At 36.0% G+C, this 24,165-nt stretch overlaps 1 protein-coding gene across 2 annotated transcripts; it reads right to left on the bottom strand.

The window, feature by feature from the left end:
- Nucleotides 1–847: 847 nt before the first annotated feature.
- LOC138708233 (cilia- and flagella-associated protein 157-like) lies at nucleotides 848–23,679 on the bottom strand. 2 transcript variants are annotated; one of them, XM_069838571.1, is made up of 10 exons: nucleotides 23,445–23,679; nucleotides 18,766–18,965; nucleotides 17,471–17,639; nucleotides 14,906–15,008; nucleotides 12,023–12,176; nucleotides 11,821–11,944; nucleotides 9,393–9,536; nucleotides 8,910–9,191; nucleotides 3,547–3,668; nucleotides 848–1,483 (listed from the first exon to the last, which is right to left on the bottom strand). In XM_069838571.1, the coding sequence occupies exons 2-10, from the start codon at nucleotides 18,891–18,893 to the stop codon at nucleotides 1,123–1,125; spliced, it is 1,587 nt and encodes a 528-aa protein (XP_069694672.1). In that variant the 5' UTR covers nucleotides 18,894–18,965; nucleotides 23,445–23,679; the 3' UTR covers nucleotides 848–1,122. The 2 variants fall into 2 exon arrangements, with proteins under 2 accessions (XP_069694672.1, XP_069694673.1); XM_069838572.1 differs by lacking the exon at nucleotides 23,445–23,679 and adding an exon at nucleotides 23,180–23,408.
- Between the last annotated feature and the right edge of the window lie 486 nt (nucleotides 23,680–24,165).

Raw genomic sequence — 24,165 nt, 5'->3', positions numbered from 1 at the left:
AAAGACAGACGTATATCATGGCCTGCTGGAGTATAGTAAACACAGAAAACATTTTAAAGCAACAATGTTGACGATAGATATTTTTGTTTTACAAATTTGCCGTCATTGAACAGAAACCAAGATGGAGATTTCATTGCAACTAATTAGAAATTCCTCTTTCAGGTATGTAATAAACGATCTTCGCACAAACTAATGTACGATACACGATCGGTATGTTTTCTTTCAATTCTAGGAAATTAAAAAAGCTCAACTACGTTTCGCTTTTTCAAACTTTTCCTCGAACATGAAAACTTCAACATACCGCTCTTGTAACGCATATTACTATTTTATGTTACAAGATGTTACTAGTATGCACACATGATAGAAATGGAAAAAGAGTCAATTTACAAAAACATATACCACTAAATGATTACTATTCGTCTTCCACTAGCCTTGTTACTAGAAATGAAAAAATATGGATGCAATGAAATGCTCAATTTCCAAAGAATATGACGTTTGCATCAGTTATGCAATGTGCGATTTTCATTTTACATATCGTCGCCTGAATGCAAGAACTAGCTAACTTGATTTTTCATATTTTGTAACATTGCCTATTTACATATTTATTGCACTAAGGAAAATGTCTCGTTTTCTTGTACCTATTTGTTATATTGGAAAATAGATGTCGCTGGTATCGTTCGATCAGTTACCTAGATTTTGCATTACATTTTGTGCGATTTTTGCTATGCTATAAAAGAGGTAACTAAAAAACGCAAATTTCGAGTTACCTAGTTCTTGCATTCACGTGACGATATATATTCAGGTTACCTATATCTGTGAAAAACTGAACAAACTAGCCAAAAGTGAATAAGTTTTCATTTATAAGTTTTTATAATTGTTATGTTATTACAGAAGCAAATTAATTTTTTTGAAATGGAAGAATATGACCATTACTACAATGATACACACACAGAGATATTTTTAAGCATTACCTAGCAGTAAGTGAATGATTCCTTATATAAAAATGAAGTTGAAACACAACATTTTACATAATGTCCCAATATATTTGGATTTGTAAAACCACCAACTATTTCACAACAACGAGTGTTAGTTATAGTTATCTTTCACGGGTCTGCCATTAATCTAGGATTCTGAAGTTTCATCTTCGCCTTTTTTAACTTCCTGTGAGGACTTCTCAGACACTATCTCCTGTTCTGGAATTTCACCTTCTTGACTCTCAGATTTTTCTTCCACTTCTGAAGACTTCTCAGAGCTCACTTGCTCCTCACCTGCTTCAGATTCTTCTTCTTCTTCTTCTTCTTCTTCTAACAATTCAGATTTGCTGGAGCTTTCCACCTCTTCTGCCTTTGAGTCTTGTGCTAGACTTGATCCTTCCGATTCAATTGCAATATATGATTCAGCAAGCAAATCTGTTGAGCTTTTGGACAGAAGATCTGACTCTTCAATCACGGGTTTTATTGAAGTTTCAGATTTCTTCTCAAACCTAAATAAAAGATAATAATCATTAGTACATACTGTTTAGCCGGCGTTCTGTACCTGCGCGCTCCATATATGAATATTCAACAAACCGCAGATCGAAAGTATTCGAAAAAAAAAATGAAATCAAATTTAAAAAATCAAGACTTGAATTTTCTGTGCGCCAAACACTATACTGAATCCAACGATCCAGGCCATCCCCAACCACTCTGATTCACCGAGGAAGACGTAGATGTAAAGTCTTTGCCTCCTAACATTACCCGGGTATCACAAGTGCAATTAGGCCACTTACAGAAGGTTTCGTGTTGTCCTGGACTTATGAGTTTTTAAAGATAAGTAACAATAGGCCCATATGGCGGCCGGGTAGCTCAGTTGGTAGAGCGGCTGGCTACAGACTGGAAGGTCCGGGGTTCGATCCCAGGTGGTGACAGGATTTTTTCTCGTTGCCAAACTTTCAGAACGGCCCCGAGGTTCACTCAGCCTCCTATAAAATTGAGTACTGGGTCTTTCCCGGGGGTAAAAGGCGGTCAGAGCGTGGTGCCGACCACACCATCTCATTCTAGTGCCGAGGTCATGGAAAGCATGGGGCTCTACCTCCATGCCCCCCAAGTCCCTTCATGACATGTTACGGGGATACCTTTGCCTTTCTTTAACAGTAGGCCCATATATAGAAATTAATTTTAAAATGCCAATGCAGCTAGTCTTTTATTGACACGACATTTCAATATTTCTAGTTTCTATCAGCCACTCAAGCCTTCTCTATCAACTTCCTTATACTTCCCCGATTTTACACAACGAAAAGATTTCAAATTTTTTTACGAAGTAGTAGTGGCAAGTATTTCTAAACTCGCGACCAGCAGTTTTCACTCCATTTTCTCTGCAAAGTCAATCATATTCAACTTAAATCACAGAATAACTCGCTCATTCACACCTGACTCTGATCTCTTTTTCTGAATGACTGACTTTGAAAGTACGACATGCAAAAACTGATACCGTCTTTTATTGACTCCTAACTCATATTGCTTGGGAATTTCATTTCAATTATGGACATCCTATACAAACACTTTAACACTACCACTACGCACCGATAATGGTCCTACACCAACAGAAATTGGATAAGCTGCAATGCAATGAGAACTGGCAATGTTGACTTTGGCTGCTGAATTCATTATTAATTTTTTAATTGGCTACTATGACACTATGAATAAACTGCACATGGTAGCCAACGTTCACAAGCTGAACACATTAAACTTGCAATCAACTTATGCTTCTAAATTTAAAACATTGAAGTCATTTTTGATTAGTTTTCTAACATAATAATTCATTATGTAATTACTTATTTCTTCAATTTCTGATTTTCAGTTAGCAGAGTTGTCTATTTGATTTGCATAATTCATTAAAAGAAGGCTTGTTCCTGGATTCTGGCTCTTGCCTAAATCAGGCCATGCTAAAGAGAAGAGAGGTATAAGAATAACATTTCAAAGATGGAGCAACATCTCCTGCACGGTGTCGACGGCTTAATGTCCACAGATGCCCTTTGCTCTTTATCTGTACAATAGCCACTAACAGTAACTATAGTCGCGACGCTGTTATTCCCGGCGTGACTCCACCTCTGTGCTTACATCTTAGGAAGTGAAGGCTCTATAAAGTCTAGGTAGGTAGTATCGTTCGCCATTTTTGTTCTTTCGTTCCCGAGCTACCATACGAGGAATCTATTTGCCACACCGTTAAACATTATCATGTTGTAGCTCCTATGATAATAAATCAAACGCACTGTAATTCAGGAAATAATTGAGCGGCAAATAACGTCATGTGCTTTCTGCGAACGCCAACGAAAGAGCCAAAATGGCGGGCGATTATATTAAGTATTTACCGAGCCTTAAAAAATGAATAACGTCTTCATCAGCGAATCACAAGACGCACACGTTTGAATGTAGCCGACCTGCAAAGTGATTGGCTGCCGGAAATTAGAGCGACGGGACTATAGTAGCTTAATCCAGGCAGCCTCTCTGAATCTACTTGACTAACATAATTAATGCGTATTAAAGTAAAATGAATGTATTTACATACATTTCCTTCCGCTCCTTGTAACCTGCAAGATCCGCCGTGCTGAGCAGCAGCAGCAAATTGTTGAGGAAGTTCTCTCTGTGACTGCGAGTCAGGTCTTCGTCCGAAGTGGGCTTCAATTGAACCTACATCAAGCAAATCAAGCCTAACACTGTGTGCTGTGTAAGTATTTTATGAGACACAATTTATTCGCTGCCTTTGTGCTTTTAGCAGCTTATTTGGAAAGAAATATTTTTGTAACTATTGTCGTATGAGTTATGTTATCGATTAAATGACACCTGTAGTGTTTTAATATCATCTAAAAGAGCATTTTGTTATACAATATGTACTTCATTTGTTTTATACAGAATCACTATAGTAACAGGTTGATACATTTTATTAATCCCTGTGTTATGTATGAAAGCAATTGTATTGACGAAATCAACATAAAACAAGAAAACTGATACCCTGACGATAGGTTCTGGTGACTTTTTAAAATTTTTTTTTAGTAGGTTATTTTACAACGCTTTATTAACATCTTAGGTTATTTAGCGTCTGAATGAGATGAAGGTGATAATGCCGGTGAAATACCCAGCATTTGGTCATATTGGGTTGAGGGAAAACCCCGGAAAAAACCTCAACCAGATAACTTGTCTCGACCGGGAATATCTGGTGACAGAAGACTTACACAACAAGAGGTATGCACGCTTTTCGATGAAATTCATTCTATTTCTCTGTGAACTGTGAGTAGAATAGAAGCGAAATTCAGACAACAATTTGAAACCTGACATTTGGCTAATGGGTACATTCTTCTCTCCGTGAAACAGACATTGGAAAGCAGCTTCCTGGAGAATATTGAATATCACCCTTATAAAGTCCAACCCTTGCAGCAGTTAATAGAAGACGACTTTAATATTGGGTGTTCATTTCAAAGTGTGTCATGACGTCACTGTTAGCGAGTCAGCGATTTGAATCAAGGCGTTCAATTTGAACTTGGGAACGTGTACGGTATAACTTGAATATCATAGCAACAGATGGCGGTCTGTACGGTCTGTGTGCTACCATAACCTCTTTCGAACTGTGTTTTGCGTGGGCAAGTCGTACGCAGGGTATTTGTTATCATCGGTTGCGTACGGCAACATTCCACAACACAAATCGGTTATTTGTAAGAAGTTTTCGCTGAACGATTCACATCGTTTATAATTCACTTCTAGGGTATTGTTACACAACAAGATGGATGCACTGAACGATTCACATCATTTATAGTTCACTTCTGTGAACGATTCCATTGTCTATTGTTACACAACACACTAAACCTGGAGTAATTTAAGCTTATTAATCAAATAAATAATTCTACTTACTGTTTTTTATATGCTCACCTGTATGTAATTTCTATTTTATACATATTTCATTGTTATTTTCCATCCGAACATCATTAAGAACAATGAATATTACTTAATATCTCCTATCTTTCTTCAAATAGTGTTTATATGCCATGTTAATTTTCATTTGTTTTCATAAGTTAACAATGATGCAGATTGGGAGCAACTTATAAGAAATTATTTTCCTACACAATCCACGCTATATTCACGTTGTTTTGGAATTATTAATCGAAGATGGTTTGCTTATTGTTTATTACATGCACATTTGTATGTAATTTCTATTCCATACGGTTTTTTTTCTATCCCCCGATCATTAAGAATGGTGAATATTGTTCATGCTTGTTTCTTGTATTTCTTAAAATAATGTTATGTGGCATGTTAGTTTTTATTTGTCGTTATTTACGTAAAAATGATGCGCCAAAAAATAAAAAATAATAATAATTTCGTACTCACTCCACATCCTATGTATTCACATTTGTTTTTCAGTGATTTATTAAAGAATGTACCGGTATTTAAAAGACTAATAATTTAGAAACATGTTACATAAATCATCCTTGTGCCAAAAGAGAATGCTCCCTGGACCAAACTGTCGTATTTTGCAGTGGTCGTCAGTACTCGCTGAAATGGGTAATAATAATATAATAAAATAATATTGTACGTAGCATTTAGAAACATGTTACATAAATCATCCTTGTGCCATAAGAGAATGCTCCCTGGACCAAATTATCGTATTTTGCAGTGGTCGTCAGTACTCGCTGAAATGGGTAATAATATAATATAATTGTTTTGCACGTAGCAAGCGGGGTATTGGGGCTGCAAGCCCTGATGATGATCCTACATGTAGCACATGATGTAAAAAGCGGGGTATCGGGGCTACAAGCCTCGATGATGATCCGACGTGTAGCACATGATGTAAAAAGCAGGGTATCGGGGCTCCAAGCCCCGATGATGATCCAATGTGTAGCACATGATGTAAAAAGCGGGGTATCGGGGCTGCAAGCCCCGATGATGATCCGATGTGTAACACATGACGTAGAAAGCGGGATATCGGGGCTGCAAGCCCTGATGATGATCCGACATGTAGCACATGATGAAAAAAGCGGGGTATTGGGGCTGCAAGCCCCGATGATGATCTGACGTGTAGCACATGATGAAAAAAGCGGGGTATCGGGGCTGCAAGCCCCGATGGTGATCCGACATGTAGCATATGATGAAAAAAGCTGGGTGTCGGGGCTGCAAGCCCCAATGATGATCCGACATGCAGCACATGATGAAAAAAGCGGGGTATCGGGGCTGCAAGCCCCGATGATGATCTGACTTGTAGCACATGATGAAAAAAAGCGGGGTGTCGGGCACTTAAAAGTTCCTTTTCGAAAGCATGGTGATGCGCATTTGACAAACGCAGTGTACGTACTTTCTAATAATCCCTTTTTATTTTTCGTTATTTACGTAAAAATGATGCGCCAAAAAATAATAATAATTTCGTACTCACTCCACTTCCTATATTTACATTTGTTTTTCAGTGATTTATTAAAGAATATACCGGTATTTAAAAGACTAATAATTTAGAAACATGTTACATAAATCATCCTTGTGCCAAAAGACAATGCTTCCTGGACCAATTATCGTATTTTGCAGTGGTCGTCAGTGCTCGCTGAAATGGGTAATAATATAATATAATTATGTTGTACGTAGCAAGATCGATTATTCAATTGATAGGATATTTTATGAGGTTGTCATGACTGAGATATCTATTGTCAATTGCTTTTATTTGTCAGAAGGCCTTGACTGACGGGTATATAAGGACCGGCGCTCTTAGGGGTGCAGGTCGGGGTTTGGGATGGCTCACAAGTAACAAGGGAGAGAGACACCTAGTATTTTAAAGATTTATATCGTTCACTAGATGAGTTGATTCAACTAACCTGGAAATAATGTGAATCGTTCAACGACGACTTCTTGTAAATAACCCACAAATCAAATGCTCCGTGTCCATGTTGACCGTCGAAGTGAATGTCAACAAATACTGTACGTTAGTAATCGTCTTAACCCTCTCCCTATATCCCGACAGTAAGAAAAAAATCACCTCAGTATGTGTTTCCAAACAGTTCACATTCCTGCCACTACCGGCGTTACGATACGTATCGGTAAGTACTCTTCTGAATGAACACTGTACTTGCCAGGCAACTTCTCCGGCATATAGGTAATACACCTCTGCAGAAATGTAGGAAGATTGAATTCTCTAGGCTCAACGACTAGCCACATGACGGCATACAGCGAGCCATGACACACTTTGAACTGAACACTCAGTAGAAGGTTGCAGTTCATGCTATGAATTTCACTTCTACTTGAAAAGGAAATCTAGTCTACGTTCTTTGCTATGAGCTAACTTATCAATGACTTTCTGGTTGAGAATGGAAACGTTCATGATAGTCTTTTTCCTATCCCGCTGGAATGGGTCGTCCTGAAGCTTCAATTTCCAACTTCTTTCATCAAATGCAAACAACAAGCTGGACACTGCATTAATGTTGTACATGCAGGCCAGCTGCCACTCGCAATACAGAGCGCGCACCAGACAATTCTGATCATCTGCACGGTGTCACATCTCACTGGACTGTTGACTGCAGAGCTTTGAACAAATTCACTGCTCACAAAGAAATGCTATTGGAAGAAGTCATTATTCAATTTCGAATCAATTAAAAGATATAATAAAGATGGTGGCTGGGCAAACCTGTAATCGCCACCTTTAATAGATGTCATTCTCATTTTGATGGACAAGATACGGCAACCCTACTCTTGCAAATAGTCGATGAAGTGAGGATCAAACAGTTAATGATTCTGTTTAGATTACACAAGAGTATGACACGGAATCTTTGACTTGATTTCACTTCTGAAAGAAACCGTTCCAAATATATTAATTACTAGGCGTACCGTGCGCTCCGCTGCACCCGTTAGAAATAAATATAAAGTAATTACATAATTAAAATAGGACATAATTACATAATTAAAATAGGACATTTGATGCAGGGAACATTCGTGTTTGATAGAAGGATAATCGTTTATTATGTTACTTAATTTAAACTGTATTAAAAAAATTAAAATGCGATCATTTTGATCCAGAGACCACTCATTTGGCCATAAAAATTATTTTAGGAAATACAGGAAACGAATGCCTATCAAGTTTTCTGTGCATAAGAAGCTATTTTAATCTTACCTGTTCTCGATTCACTTAGAAGTTACTGTAATAACATTATAGCATTATGTCCATCTAGAGAAACTACACTTTCCAATGGTGAAATAATAATTAATTATACAAATCGGTTAGTTTACCTTCTGGTATTACTTCATACAAACACAGAAACATTCTCTGTAAGCTACCGTATGTTTCATAGCTTTCGATTGTTGTTGTCCAGACGAAGTCATTTGTTTTTTATTTCATTACACCGCCTTAGATGGCATTGTTATTGTAATTTTGAAACTCATTTATCTCATTAAATATCAGTCCTATAAAAATTTTGCATGGAATAAAACTTATCGGAAATTATTTTTAAAGAAACTTTTGTTATGTAATATTTTTCATGAAAATTAATAAAAAGGGAGATATTTCGATTTATTTAATTCAAGCCCCCTTATAACCCTCCTTTTAAATCAAATATTTTGAATGCCATATAGCCTAAATTCTAAATTACAACGAACTTAATTTATATTCCAATTCTGGCATTAGAAAACAACATATTCCAATTTTCATATAAATCGGTTCAGCCATTATCGCGTGAAAAGGTAACAAACATCCAGACAGACAGACAGACAGACATACAAACAAAAATTTCAAAAAAGCGATTTTCGATTTCAGGGCGGTTAATTATATATGTTAGGACCAATTATTTTTGGAAAATCGAAAATTACCAGAAAAATTTCGGCTACAGATTTATTATTAGTATAGATATTGAGCCCTTAAAAATGTAATCAGCCCTGACTGGGTCAAAACTCCAACGGCATGTTTCTCACCATCACAGCGTGCTTCACAGATGCAACGGCAGCAGTGAGCACCTTCTGCAGGTTGTACATGTTAACACTCAGCTCCAGCAGCTCGGCATTGGCCCTGCAGTTCTCGTACTCGATGGCTTTGAGTCTCTCCTCCAACAGAGCGATCTGCTTCTCCGCTCGGTCCAGGAGCTGCGTCGTCTCAGTCATCATTCCCTCCATCTGCGCTGTGTGCTGCACGGCGCTCTTCAGCAACGCGACGTTCCTCGACATCTCGTCATGTTCCGCAGACAAGCATTTGATGAGCTGTGGGAAAGAAACGTGTTCAACACATTGAGAGGTCACAACAGTGCAGCGGTATGAAACCCACGATTGTCTATACTTCAGTAATTATGTACGCGAGTTGTTATAATGTAATTCAAACAAATATTATGCTTCATTGCATATCATTTCGCCAGTAAAAATTATTTCTGTTACTCAACAAGGAATAGATTGCAACACACTCACCACAGACTGCACCATGTTTTTAGATATGATATTGTCCCTCTCTTCTTCACATGACTTGATCTTGCTCTTAAAATCCGTGTACCTTTTTTCCAGATTTTTATTTTCTTCTGTTAGAATTCTTTGCATTTCTTCCATTCTGCTGAGCTATACAGTAAGTAGAAATTCATCATTAGTTCTCATTGTAATTAAAACTGTAAGATCGGTGCGACACGACATTTTGTCTGCTGGTACTTGTCTCCCATTGATTTCTTATGATGTGGTGCACACAGAATCAGATGCGGCGCAACGGTCACGAGCAGACACGGAGAGACAACATCGAATGACTGCTAGAAGTTCGTCGCGAGGAGACTGTCTGATAGCTGCAGTGTACTGCGCATGTGTTAGTAGTGGCTATGATTGCACGCTCTCACCATCTACGAATACTATTGTTGTGTAGTGCACATTATTCATAATGGAGCTTGATGCGGATAAATTAGTTGTTTCGGTACAGGAAATATACGTTCTGTACAAACTACATCTGAATGGGCAACCTGCCTCAAAATGAATGCCAATTTAGCAGCAGTTAGAGTAGTACCTGGTCGCTCTTTGGACGGATCCCGGTGCAGACATGGCTACCCGGAGACTGAAACCCTTGCCCACGTCCTAGGTCAGTGTAACAGAGGTTTACTCCTCCGAAATGCCAGACACCATCATGTTCGATCCTTAATTGCAGCTGCTTTAAGAAAAAAGTCTTGGACAGTAGAAGAGGAAGTTTTTTGCCTTGCTACTGATGGCTCCTCTAGATGTATTGACATCATAGCGTATTCCCAGACTACCAAGAAAGGATATATAATTGATCCTACCATAAGGATTGAAATGGGGAGTAGCCAGCCAGAGGCTGTCAATCAAGAAAAGATCAACATTTATCTGCCAACAGTTGATTACTTCAAAGCAAAATACCAGCTTGAAGACATTGAGGTGATTGGTCTTCTTATTGGAGCTCGTGGTGTGATTCCCAAGTTCTTTGAACGCTTCAGGAAGACTTCTGAACTACCACAGACACTTACTGCTGACATCATAACTTCAGTTTTGAAACGCTCTTGCCAAATTCTGAGTCATCATATTCACTCTGTTTAATTTTTTTTATTTATTCACTTTCTATTCATATATGTTTATTTTAATTTTCTTTCTACAAAATTTATGTAAACATTTAATAATGCAAAATTCATGTAGAAGAGTATACTGAGTCCTTCTGGGCTACCTCCAATGGGAGCAGTTATTATTATTATTATTATTATTTGAAACAATATCACGACAATAATGTGGTTTCTAAGAACATGTGAGAAATTCCAAATGAGATGAAAGCACCATGTGAATAATAATATTGGTAATAATAATTTGTAATAAGTCTAATTCTCTGCTTCATACAGTACTATCATTCATTATTGATTTACTATATTATTTTTCTTTATTGTGACTCGTAAAGTAATCATAAACATACAAAATGACGTTTGTGCAGTACATTAGTAGTATTTAATTTTAAGACTTTCAATCATATAGATTTTTAGACGTATTAAGCGTCCTTAGGAAATAATAACCAAATACAATAGAATTTCTCATATAGACAGACTTCTTTCATTGACGCCATTTCCTAGCCTAGGTCAGTTTTTCAAACCCACACAGCCAGCAAATCAGTTGTCGCAAACAGACCATTTTAAGTTGTCGGGAGGCGTTGTAAAGCAAAATGTAGCATCATGCCGTGTCATGTCGCGTCTGATTCTGTGTGCACCCAGCCTAACACCACAACTCTTCTCCTCCTCCCATTATCATCATGGCCAACATGATCGTCATTGTTACTGTGATTTTTTGTCATTGTTGTCATCATCATCATTAGACCCCAGATTTGTATGCGAAATGCATGTTCTTTTTTTATGCATTTAATAGTATGTGGATATGATATACCTTGTAAGTCGCACCTTCACAGACAATGTTACCGGTGTTTGATAATCATAAATGCATATTTCGGGGGAAAATGTATATTTTAAATTTTTAATGCTTTGATTCTTGTATGTTTTGGACAAGAGAAGATTTGAAAATGTCACTAATAGTATTCATTGCATAATTAAAACAATTCAATTTTGTGAAATATTTTGTTTCTGTTCATAACCTAAACATTTAAAACATTAAAACGTGCCTTTGTAATAAACCTGTAGAATAACTACAGGTTTATTACAAAGGCACGTTTTTCTGCAGAGATGATTTTTTAAATGTTTACAGGATATTTAAGCATAAATGCAGTCCATTCATCTGTACATGGAAAAGATAAAGATGGCACAATGTTTTATAAAGCTCTCCAAAAATAATTAATAGACGATATACCAAAGGATGATTATTAAAATTGTTAAAATGCTAAATACGCCACATCAAAGCAGAGCAGATAGAATTTTACCTCATTGTTCACAGCAATATTTTCCCTTATTGCACGATGTGTAGTTGCAGCCATTTGAACATGGGTGGCATCTTGAAAATCCACGGACAACTGAATAATTCTTGCTTCCATTTCCTTCTTTAACCTGAAACACAGAAAATGATCTGATAAATCTGTATAAATTTCAAGTCACGCACTGGTCATATTTTCCAGACACACATACTTGTCTTTTTCAACAATGAATTTTGTCTCAATGTCATGAATTGTTCTTTTGTGCTTTTCTTCCTTTACCACCATCTCTTTTTCTCGCTCTTTAAATTGCTTTATGATATCCTCACGTTGAACACGGAATTCTTCCAGCGAGTTCAGTTTCCCAGCTGAAAATTAAAGCACACAACATTATCTTTCAGAGGACTGATACAGGATATTATTTATAGCCAGGAATACGAAGAGGTCAGCATTAGAATTTTTAAATATGGGGACAACATTTTACAAAGCAAATCATTAGTTTTATTTAATGATATTTGTAAATCAATTTAATCCAAAAAATTGAGAAATTGGATTAGCAAGAAATTTATACAAAAAGAGATCAGGAACCGACTGCAATAATCAGTGAGGAATCTCTGTTCCAAATTTTAAGCAAATACAGTTAAAAACAAAGTAGAAAAATATTCTCAAGCTGTCTGTTCTAAATTGTACATATTTATTATAATTTCCAGATATTTGACTTATTCCGAAAAAGGAAGATAACGCCAACTAGAATAGCTTCTTGTTCATCTCTGTTTTAATGGGTTGACAGAGAGAATTGTTCGCAACACTAATTCTTTATTACGAGGTGCATCCAGAAAGTAAGTTTCCCGATTTTTTCCCCTTCAAAGTAAACGTAATTAGCCGTGTCAATTGTCATGCGTAACAGATCTATGACGTATCAATCATATGCCAGCCGGACAGGTCCCGCCTGGTGCCAGTAGCGTGGCAGCAGTGGTCCGAAATGGAAGCTCTTATTCCTTCTCCCGCCGCCTGCGAGGTTCGGTCACTGATAAAGTTCTTTAATGCACAAAGCATTGCGCCAATTGAAATTCATCGGCAGCTCTGTCAGGTCTATGGGCCGAACATCATGAGTAAGCAGATGGTGCGTCGCTGGTGTAGGCAGTTTTCCGAAGGTCGTCAAAGTGTCCATGATGAAGAGCGCAGAGGGCGACCGTCCCTCATCAATGATGATCGTGTTGAGCTGGTGCGGCAGTGCATCATGGAGAACCATCGCTTCACGATTACGGAGCTGAGCAGCCATTTTCCGCAGATATCGCGATCCTTGTTGCATGAGATTGTCACTAAGCACCTGCTGTTCAAAAAAGTGTGTGCCAGGTGGGAGCCGAAAAACCTGACATCCGAACACAAAATGCAACGTTTAGGAGCAGCACTGACATTTCTGCAACAGTATCACGATGACGGTGACGAATTCCTCGACAGGATCGTCACGGGCGATAAGACTTGGATTTCGCACTTCACCCTGGAAACCAAGCAGCAGTCAATGCATTGGCGGCATAGTGGATCTCCGGTCAGGACGAAATTCAAACAGACGCTGTCGGTACGGAAAGTGATGTGCATGGTGTTCTGGGACAGGAAGGGCATTCTGCTCATTGACTTCCTTCCAAGAGGTGAAACAGTGAACACTGACCGTTACTGTGAAACACTGCGAAAATTGCGACGTGCCATTCAAAACAAGAGGCGTGGAATGCTTACTGCAGGTGTTGTGCTCCTCCATGACAATGCTCGTCCACATACGGCTCGGTGCACAGCAGCTGTTTTGACGGAATTTGGCTGGGAGTTGTTTGGTCATCCACCCTACAGTCCTGATCTTGCCCCCAGCGATTTTCACGTTTTCTTGCACCTCAAGAAATTCCTGTCCTCCGGTGAGCATTTTGGCAACGACGAAGAGCTGAAGACGTCTGTCACATGCTGGTTCCATTCACAGGCGGCAGAGTTCTACGACAGAGGGATACAAAAGTTGATCCCATGATACGACAAGTGTCTCAATTCTGATGGTGGCTATGTTGAAAAATAGCTGAAACATTGCTGTACCTGTTGCCAATAAATGTTTTCCTGAAAGTGTGTGTTCTTTTTTTTTTAAATAGGGAAACTTACTTTCTGGATACGCCTCGTATTTAATTCACACCTGATTTATCTTTCGACATACCACAAACAGTGAACAAAGTTGAACTGCAGAACAAATTTTCAAGAAAGAAACACATCTGTAAGTATTGCAAAAACTATCTCTGGGAACAATCAATACAACATTTCCACAACAAGATTTACAAAGTGGAATTTAATAATAAATTATTCTCACCTTACATCAGCCCAGGACCAAACACAAGGGAACGAGAGAGCACCAACTTCACCGAAACAACTTCTTACTCATAGCAAATCTTCCAGTAAGGCAGTATTGTTATGTAATTCAAAAGCACAATCCAAAAGGCAGTGAAACCTTCACACCAAAATTGTGGGATAAATGAGACAATTCAATTTGTAAAACACTTAGAAAATCTAGGAAAAATAATTTTCTTCCAATGGATTCCATCTCATTGTCGGAAACTGACAGTAAACATGCTGACTTTCTTGCCAAAAAAAAAGTACTAACAATTTGAAAACAACCAACTCTGCAGCATCATTTGAAGCAGCAAAATTAAAATTCAATAAACAATGAAAACAAAATTAGACGAACTCTTCAGAAACGAAAAAGAAAACAAGTAGTGGAATAAACACGTAATCCCAGGACAGCATCAGAGGCCTCACAGAACTTGACTGTTTGGCAGTCACCTTACTGCCCACTTTGACCAAACAGCTTTTCAGGCACCACGAAGACTGATGCTGGTGAAAATTCTCAGCTAGGAAAGTAGGCAAATGGAAACAAGAACATTAGCGAACAAGTTTTCCTGCTATGTTCCACAGTAATGGGGACAGAAGATCGTTTTCAGGGTAGTTACTTATATATACTGATGAAGGGTATCTATTCCATTACACATTTCTCCAGATACCACTGATCAGGGACACAACACTCAGAAACAAGATCAACCAAGCAATGAACAAAGAAAATAAGAGAACTTACTAAGAAGTCTGATTTCAGTCGTCAGTCGCTCATGAGTAATCTTGAATTCATATTGTAACTTCTCTACCATCTTCTTATGATTCTGCTTCTCTTCCTCTAAGGCCTGCACAAAGCAAAACGTAATGCCTACACTTACATATCTGTGTAACTTTCATTCCACGCATTCTCTCAGTATAATTCTGACTTCCAATATAGCAAAAGATGAAATATGGGTGGGCAGCCAAAAGTAACGCAACAATTTTTTTCTCTGCTTATTTTTGTTGTGTGTAAGTTATATTGTATCTGTAACGCTTCGCAGACGTAGTAGTAAGGTTTCCCAATAGACAATATTGTAGCAGTGGGTTTCAAAACGGAGTCTGCCATTGAAGTAATGAGTTTCTTCTGGTAGAACGGTAAATCCCAGCCACTTAAGATAAGAAGGTACTGCCTTTCTCGACAATATTATTTTCATGAAGTTTGGGTGCACGTTAATAAAAAAAAACTGTTAAGATATCTCAACAAGACTTTCAGGGAATGTTTTTACAATATTTATATTTAATAATACCTACTACAGGTTGAAAAATGTTAACTATTATTGAGATATAATTTTTTTTAATTCCACAATTTTTTTGGCTGAAATTTAATATCAATACTTTTTGTAAATGTTTCCAAGAATATTACACTAAAAATTCTTACCTATTTTTAGTCTTTTGGGTCTAGTTAATGCGCACAAAAATTTTCATTCCCTATTGGAAGAACATTTTTTGAAAAAATGCACCAGAATAATTTTTTCTCCATTTACGTTTTTTACGTTAAAAGAATTATAGTACGCCAAAACCTATTAACACTATTCAATTTGTAGTAGGTATTATTAAAAATAAAGATTGTAAAAACATTCCCTAAAAATCTTGGTCAGATATTTGAAACAGTTTTTGAGTAACATGCACAAAAACTTCATGAAATTAATTGTCCAGATAGGTAGTACCTTAACGTCTATGGATGTTAGCACCATCAGCTGCTGAGCAAAATGCTTAGCACTGTCTAATCCAACTGTGGACCTGCCATGCTGCAACAGACCAACAGAGCGAAAAAGTTCAAAGAATCCTTGATGTCTGACGAGTATGAAGGACAAAAAAACGTCCATTTGCAAAGAGTTGCTTTCTTGTTAGGAGGTTTATGGTAACGATTTCATGTCCACCACTATCACGGGCCCAGAGACTACGGTGGTGCATAGGAATAGGAATGAATTTTCATGTTTTTTTTTTAATGCCAAAGAGTACATATAAAAAAAATATTTATTTCTTCATTCGTAACAAGTGAACCAATGCTTACTCTGATTATTGTGTGTATTTTTTGGAACTGAGAAATAAAAAAAATTCATTCCTATTCTACTTCTGCATTGCTATTCACACTACTTTAAGGTATCGTAGAACAGATCAAGAGACTGACGTGGAAAAGTGGAAATGGATGCCTTGGAATGGAACCCACAAGAAAGTAGACGAAAAGGCAGACTAGGGGTTATGTGGAGACTGACTATTGTGAAGGAACTGGAAAATAGTAAAATTTAAAGTTTTGAGAAACCTGAATTTTAAGATATGTTGCTATGAAAAATCCAATTAACACACTCTAATTTTAAATTTATAGTATTAACACAATTTGGAGAATTTCAACTATCCTTTAGTTTTCCACAGCAACACAAGCTCTAAAATACAGGTTTATCAAAACTTTAAATTTTGAGTTGTCCTACTTACAAGAGTTATACTACAATGCTTCAACATTTCCATTTTACTAGTTTGCAAATTAGACGAAATTGTCTATCTTTAAACTTTCTTTATAAAATTATCAACAATAAGTTGGACTGTGTTAGTTTATTTTATTATTTAACATTATATGCACCCAAACTCAATACAAAATTCCGAAATTTATTTTTCATACCAAAAATTCCCCAGTTTTCCAAATGTTGCAATAATTATACTGTACAATAAAGTACAGTCTCATCCAAATGTTGATATTTTCAATATGAATTTTTCTAAATACAGAATAATTTGTAATCATACATTTTGCAGAATATTGCTATTAGCTACTTTCAAGCTACTTTCACACCTTATTTTCAATTTCTTTTTTCCTTTCTCTCTTTTCTATTTTGTTTCTGTTTTTAATAAGGACATGTTTCCTTTTCCTTGTTTATGTTTTATAAATTATGTAAATTGTAAGTCTTGAACATTGTAGACTAATTGGGCTTTGCCTGTTATGTTCATAAACAAATAAAATAACTACAAATATCAAAACATGTTTCTTTTTTGCCTTCACATAAAGTTTCATTTACATATCAAATTTTTAAGGTCCCTAATGATTGAGGTGAACATCAACACAACACATTGGCCTGATACATCTGCATTCAGATGACGCCGACATTGAAAAAAAGGCAAAATACCGGCATGTCGGAGAAATGTTGGCGAGATCAGCTGAATTCAGGAGATGAAACGGGTCTAGTGGCGTAACCCACCTAGCATACAAAGGACAGCACATCATCACGAGAAAAAATCATGAAGGTTCTGAAGTTCCACAATCGATGTACCTTTGTACCTTTTCAAGACCTTCTATTCGTTCTTTCAATTCCGTTATTTCATCTTCCTTCTCCTGCAGTGTCTTCTTGAGGAAGGCTATAATATCTGCTCTCTCTTCATCCAGCTGATCGTATCTCTTCTGATATTCCTCGTTGCTCCTTTCCAGCTCCAAACAACGGACTTTCAGTCTGTAAAAATCACAGTCACTGTGATTACATTTTCGATTTTGCACCCATACATTAAAATATTATTTCCCCAGAGTTTCGGGACAGCTTATATCCTTATTAAGAAATCTTCCACATTTAATTTTTATTTCATTTATTGTATTCCATATATCTTACATCAACGTCATAGCTTTGAGATGTGGAACAAGTCAAGAGTTATATAAAATATAATATACACACATCTCCTGGCTTAGTTGTCTCATAAGTGATGCCTTATTGGTGTCAATGAGGAGGTTCAAACCTATCTTTGGAAAGTTGGCTGAACAACAACAACAAACAATTCATCAGCTGAGTATATGGTATCAGTGTGGAGAAGTTTTGTTAATTCTGTTATAAACTTTTCTCTTGACCCTTGAAAGCTTGAAGATAAATAGGCAGTGCATTGAAAACTGTACACAATACACGAATGGTGAATTCCTTTTCAACAGCTTAGACTAGCAGAGGGTAGATGGAGATCTGATTTGTGTCTTGTATTAAAATTATGTATGTTCTGATCATATTAAATGTATATTGATGCATATAGAGTGTTAGTTGGGAGACCGGAGGGAAAAAGACCTTTGGGGAGGCCGAGACGTAGATGGGAGGATAATATTAAAATGGATTTGAGGGAGGTGGGGTGTGATGATAGAGACTGGATTAATCTTGCACAGGATAGGGACCGATGGCGGGCTTATGTGAGGGCGGCAATGAACCTTCGGGTTCCTTAAAAACCCATTTGTAAGTAAGTAATATTGGTTTTAACCCACAAGGCAAGGTCAATACTGTATTTCTAAATTTTGGAAAATCTTTTTACATGATGTCCTTTTATGCATCACCTATCATTATCCTTAGAGCATTTTTTTTTTTTTTGTAAACAAAAATTTGTTCAGCTTCAGATGAGTTGCCCCAGAAATTTCCTTAATAGACAGAGAATCACGTGTGTACATTCATATGACTATTAGAGCACCAAGGTTATTGTGGGTTCATTTTATAGAGGAGAGTGGTTCATTGCCACATTTCAGGTAAACTGAAAAAAGGAAACCGGTGACTCTAACACAAATAGAGCCTATATGGTAAGGAAGAAATAAACTTTGTGAAATTGCACACTTGCCTCTCAATTTTTTTCGTTAAATCAGCTATCTGGATCTGGAAAAGCTCCTTTTCAACTTCTGTCATCATATCTGACTCCAACGGTTCTGCTTTCTTCTTCCCTCCTTTCTTCCCACCTTTTTTCGCCATGTTTCAAATCTGTGCAGTGATATATTTTCTTCAAATTTGAACTCCCCTACTTTCTGTACGTGAGAAACCAGTCTGAAAATAAAGTTACAAAAATGATTGTAAGTATGTATGTGTAAGAGACAAAATATTATACAATTAATTATTATTTTACATTTCATTATTTAAATGTAAATCAATCATTTTTCGTAACAAATTTTCATGTCAGCCCTAACGCTTAAGTAGTCGCGTGGAGTGTTGTGAACACCCCAGTCAGATATTACGGAGCTCGTAACTGAACATTCAGTAAGCCTGTACTTCTGAAACTTTCAGTGCCTTTAATGGAATTGGTAAGGCAACAATAACCGTAAATATTTTTGAAATCGGAATTCGCATACTCGAGATAATAACGGTTCAAGTGAGTGGGGTGGTTAAGCTCGACTGCTTAAGGGTTAACAAAAAGTTGTCAAATGCTTAAAAATTGTACAACAATTTTAGAAAACACAACAAAACTCATGTCCCAAATTGAAAGTAGGCTGCTGAAATCTCTTATTGTGTCTCCTCTTCCGGAAATATGATAACTTAAGTAATGGTATGGAAAGTTCCTTACACATAATTTGCAATTTCAAATCTTAAAACAGTTTTCTTTCAGAATAGGATGAAAATTTGAGTAGATTTTTATTTAAGCTATTTAATTATAAAATATATATATTAGGACCTACACATTATATGAAACGTATCTTGTTTTCTTGCTAGCAACACATTAAGTACCGGTACTCTATAAGCCTATATAAGTTAACCTGTCATAAGTATAGCACTAGAACATCCAAAACATACACTAGAATTACCACAGCCTTACCAGAAGTCTTAACAGCATAACACATAGAAGCAGCAATTTATACAATAAACATTCACAAAATATCAAAGAACTTAACATGGGAAAATTAAAAGAAAGAGTAAAGAACATTTTATTAATATATATGACATTTTGCATAAATGAATATTTAAATTTAAAGTTTTAATATTTAATGTTCTCTCCTAGATACTGCCCTTGATCATTTTATGTTCCAGGTAAGCAGAGTTGAAGACAAGACTGGGAAAATGAGACGATAGACTGGATGGAACAGTGCCACACCTGCCTGGAGACTGGAAGACAGGGCTTGTATAATTAAGAATGACCTTGTTTTTTTTCAGGTTATTTAGTACTAAGTTGTTTTGTAATTTATTTTACCTTGTATATTCCATAATTACTGTTTTCCACTTTCATTCTATAATAATTAAAGGAATAAAATTGTACTTTTGCACACGAAGCTTGCTTAGAATTAAGTTTTTTATATTATATTGTTGTTGTACACTGGCGATGGCATGAATGCTTGTACCTCTATGGGTTAATAAAAATCCAATCTAATCTAACTAGCATGATGTTCCATTATGGTACTAGTAAACTACTATATATTATTATTCCAACTCTCAATTCTTTTATAAAACTCACTGAATTTTATGTAATAAACATAGAAGATACCGGTAGTATGCAATTTAAGGATATATTAAAATTCTTGTGTGTTAACCACATACTGTATAACATTCTAAACAAAATAACTGAAATTATATTACTTGACTTTTAAATAGGCTATATGCAATATTGCGTGTGCCCTGAAATATCATCTAATATGGGAATCAAAATGAATTATACTTCCAAACATATAATTTGTTATGACATTTCACTAGTTACATCACTTACAAGGACTTCACAGACCACTAAATTCACAATCGAGTAAACTCGTATGCCTTTAGCAAGTTGTTGATTTGGAGGTATGAGTAACCATAGCAACGAAGAATGGCCAACGGTACACAGTGCTGCCTACATTTTTCCCTCTTCTCCATAATATGAATGAATGGATCAAATAGCAGCAATCATGAAAAAACAACTTCTAGATTTCAATCAATATACGTCTTTTGAAGTTCTATAAACACGTTTAAACTATTTTCATATCTGCGTTTCTATGTTAACTCAAAACGAATTCTCCAAAACTCTTTTACGATGTCAAGAGTGCGACTACAACTAAGATCTGACTAGTTCCTGGTGAACATACTATTATAATTATGTAGGGGTTCTTGGAAAAGTCGTAAAGCTGCAAGGCACAACATAGTAAAACACAAAAATTAAAATGTAGTGTTTAACCCACCAAATAATAAAAAAACTAACGAGAAAGGATTAGTTTCAGTTAAGCCTACATGAAGTGTACGAAATTGTCTAATAAAGGTACATGCAGTATGTTCACTTTACTGCTAACAGTAGGCCTAACCCAAACTTCTCAATACCAGTGTCAACTGCTTAACCAAGCTCCATATCGCTATTTTACAGAATGAAAACAACATAATAACTTGTTCATACATCCAGAAATAATCTACTTTTGTTAAATTTTTAATTATGCGATCTGTACTTGATAATGTTCTCAGTTCTACAGCTGCCCCATCAGGCACAGGCTAAGGGGTATGGGTGAGAGCTGTCTCCTCATCCAAGACTGCATTCAGACATGGCTCAACCTCGTTGTTTATATACAGTACACTACTGGTCAAAAGTTTTCGATCACCTATCACAACTATAGACTTGTGGTTAAAACAGGGATTTCGTTTTGAATATTCTATCATATCATAATGCTAGAGAGAGATAATATTTATTTTGTTGGTCTACTTAGTTTTTCCGATGTGTTTGTACATTGAAATAAAGTATATAGTTGTAAGGCGAATCTCAGGTAATGTGTTGCGAATTCTAGGTCTCACCTGACTATCACCAATTCCGCTGATATTAGATGAACTCACAGTTGGTATAACATCGTTAAGTAACAAATGTTAAAAAAGCTTGGCTTTTATATCAGATTATAACTCCTGCATGTATTTCCTTCCACATTACTATTTACAGCATTTCAAAAACAAGGCAATTAAAATTCAGTTCCATATCAAGTAGGTACAAATAGCAGAGATATATTTCATTTTACCGGTATACTATTACAAAGTTACGGTACTTTAGTTGAACATGTAATGTATTAAGATAAGGTAATAACTACCTCCCATTGGAGGTAGCCGAGAAGGACTCAGTAAACTCTCCTACATGAATTTTGCAATATTAAATGTTTACATAAATTTTGTAGAAAGAAAATTAAAATAAACATATATGAATAGAAAGTGAATAAAAAAAATTAAACAGAGTAAATATGATGACTCAGAATTTGGCAAGAGCGTTTCAAAACTGAAGGAATGATTTAGGGATAGTTAGAATTAAACATAATTATATTAATTATATGAAGGAATGATTTAGGGACAATTAAAATTAAATATATATTAATTATATGAAGGAATAATTTAGGGATAATTAAAATTAAACATATATTAATTATATGAAGGAATGATTTAGGGACAATTAAAATTAAATATATATTAATTATATGAAGGAATAATTTAGGGACAATTAAAATTAAACATATATTAATTATATGAAGGAATGATTTAGGGACAATTAAAATTAAATATATATTAATTATATGAAGGAATAATTTAGGGACAATTAAAATTAAACGTATATTAATTATATGAAGGAATAATTTAGGGACAATTAAAATTAAACATATATTAATTATATGAAGGAATGATTTAGGGACAATTAAAATTAAATATATATTAATTATATGAAGGAATAATTTAGGAATAATTAAAATTAAACATATATTAATTATATGAAGGAATAATTTAGGGACAATTAAAATTAAACATATATTAATTATATGCAGGAATGATTTAGGGTCAATTAAAATTAAACATATATTAATTATATGCAGGAATGATTTAGGGTCAATTAAAATTAAACATATATTAATTATATGCAGGAATGATTTAGGGACAATTAAAATTAAACATATATTAATTATATGCAGGAATGATTTAGGGACAATTAAAATTAAACATATATTAATTATATGCAGGAATGATTTAGGGACAATTAAAATTAAACATATATTAATTATATGCAGGAATGATTTAGGGTCAATTAAAATTAAACATATATTAATTATATGCAGGAATGATTTAGGGTCAATTAAAATTAAACATATATTAATTATATGCAGGAATGATTTAGGGTCAATTAAAATTAAACATATATTAATTATATGCAGGAATGATTTAGGGACAATTAAAATTAAACATATATTAATTATATGCAGGAATGATTTAGGGACAATTAAAATTAAACATATATTAATTATATGCAGGAATGATTTAGGGACAATTAAAATTAAACATATATTAATTACTAGTCTCATCCTTAGTTCTTCCTCCAGAGGGCCACAGAAGATGGTCCTTCTTCTATTTGAAGCTTCCCTTGCCATTGCTATTCTTCTTTTGACTTCTTGGAGCAGCTCCACATAATATATAACATTCTGAAATATACCCTGAAATTATCATGTAGGCTAGTAGACTGATATTTCTAAATCACTTACATAATCTAAAAATTACATGTATGGCCTAGCAATGAAATAAAACAGTGCAAATGTTAACCTCCTGGGTTATAATGCTAACCTTCTTCAGTTGATCCTGGCCCCGTTGATGGTGTCGGGACACTAATGTCGGCGCTGAGGCTGCCGGGGTTGGGATAGAGTCTCTCAGCGGATTACGAGTACTTTCCTCTAAAACATGCTGGCTTGGTGTTACTTGTGGCGATGAGTATTTATTCGGCGGTGGCTTGTAAGTAGTTTCCTCTAACACGTGCTGGCTTGGTGTTACTTGTGGCGAAGAGTATTTATTCGGTGGCGGCTTGTAAGTAGATTCCTCTAACACGTGCTGGCTTGGTGTTACTTGTGGCGAAGAGTATTTATTCGGTGGCGGCTTGTAAGTAGTTTCCTCTAACACGTGCTGGCTTGGTGTTACTTGTGGCGAAGAGTATTTATTCGGCGGCGGTTTGTAAGTAGTTTCCTCCAACAAGTGCTGGCTTGGTGTTACTTGTGGCGAAGAGTATTTATTCGGTGGCGGCTTGTAAGTAGTTTCCTCTAACACGTGCTGGCTTGGTGTTACTTGTGGCGAAGAGTATTTATTCGGTGGCGGCTTGTAAGTAGATTCCTCTAACACGTGCTGGCTTGATGTTGCTTGTGGCGATGAATATTTATTCGGCGGCGGCTTGTAAGTAGTTTCCTCCAACACGTGCTGGCTTGGTGTTACTTGTGGCGAAGAGTATTTATTCGGTGGCGGCTTGTAGGTAGTTTCCTCTAACACATGCTGGCTTGGTGTTACTTGTGGCGAAGAG

The sequence above is a fragment of the Periplaneta americana genome, chromosome 10, assembly GCF_040183065.1.
Source record: "Periplaneta americana isolate PAMFEO1 chromosome 10, P.americana_PAMFEO1_priV1, whole genome shotgun sequence".
NCBI lineage: Eukaryota > Metazoa > Arthropoda > Insecta > Blattodea > Blattidae > Periplaneta > Periplaneta americana.
Note: the sequence above shows the minus strand (reverse complement) of the source record. Positions and strands in the feature narration are given on the sequence as shown.

What these genes read in the sequence shown, in the direction of transcription:
- LOC138708233 (XM_069838571.1), bottom strand. Translation starts at nt 18,893, where the DNA reads ATGGCGAAAAAAGGTGGGAAGAAAGGAGGGAAGAAGAAAGCAGAACCG. An exon ending in GAATAGAAGGTCTTGAAAAG is followed by an intron (nt 15,009 to 17,470) that starts GTACAAAGGTAC and finishes TGCTTTGTGCAG; the next exon opens with GCCTTAGAGGAAGAGAAGCA. An exon ending in TACAAGGAGCGGAAGGAAAT is followed by an intron (nt 1,484 to 3,546) that starts GTATGTAAATAC and finishes TCTTTTATTTAG; the next exon opens with GTTTGAGAAGAAATCTGAAA.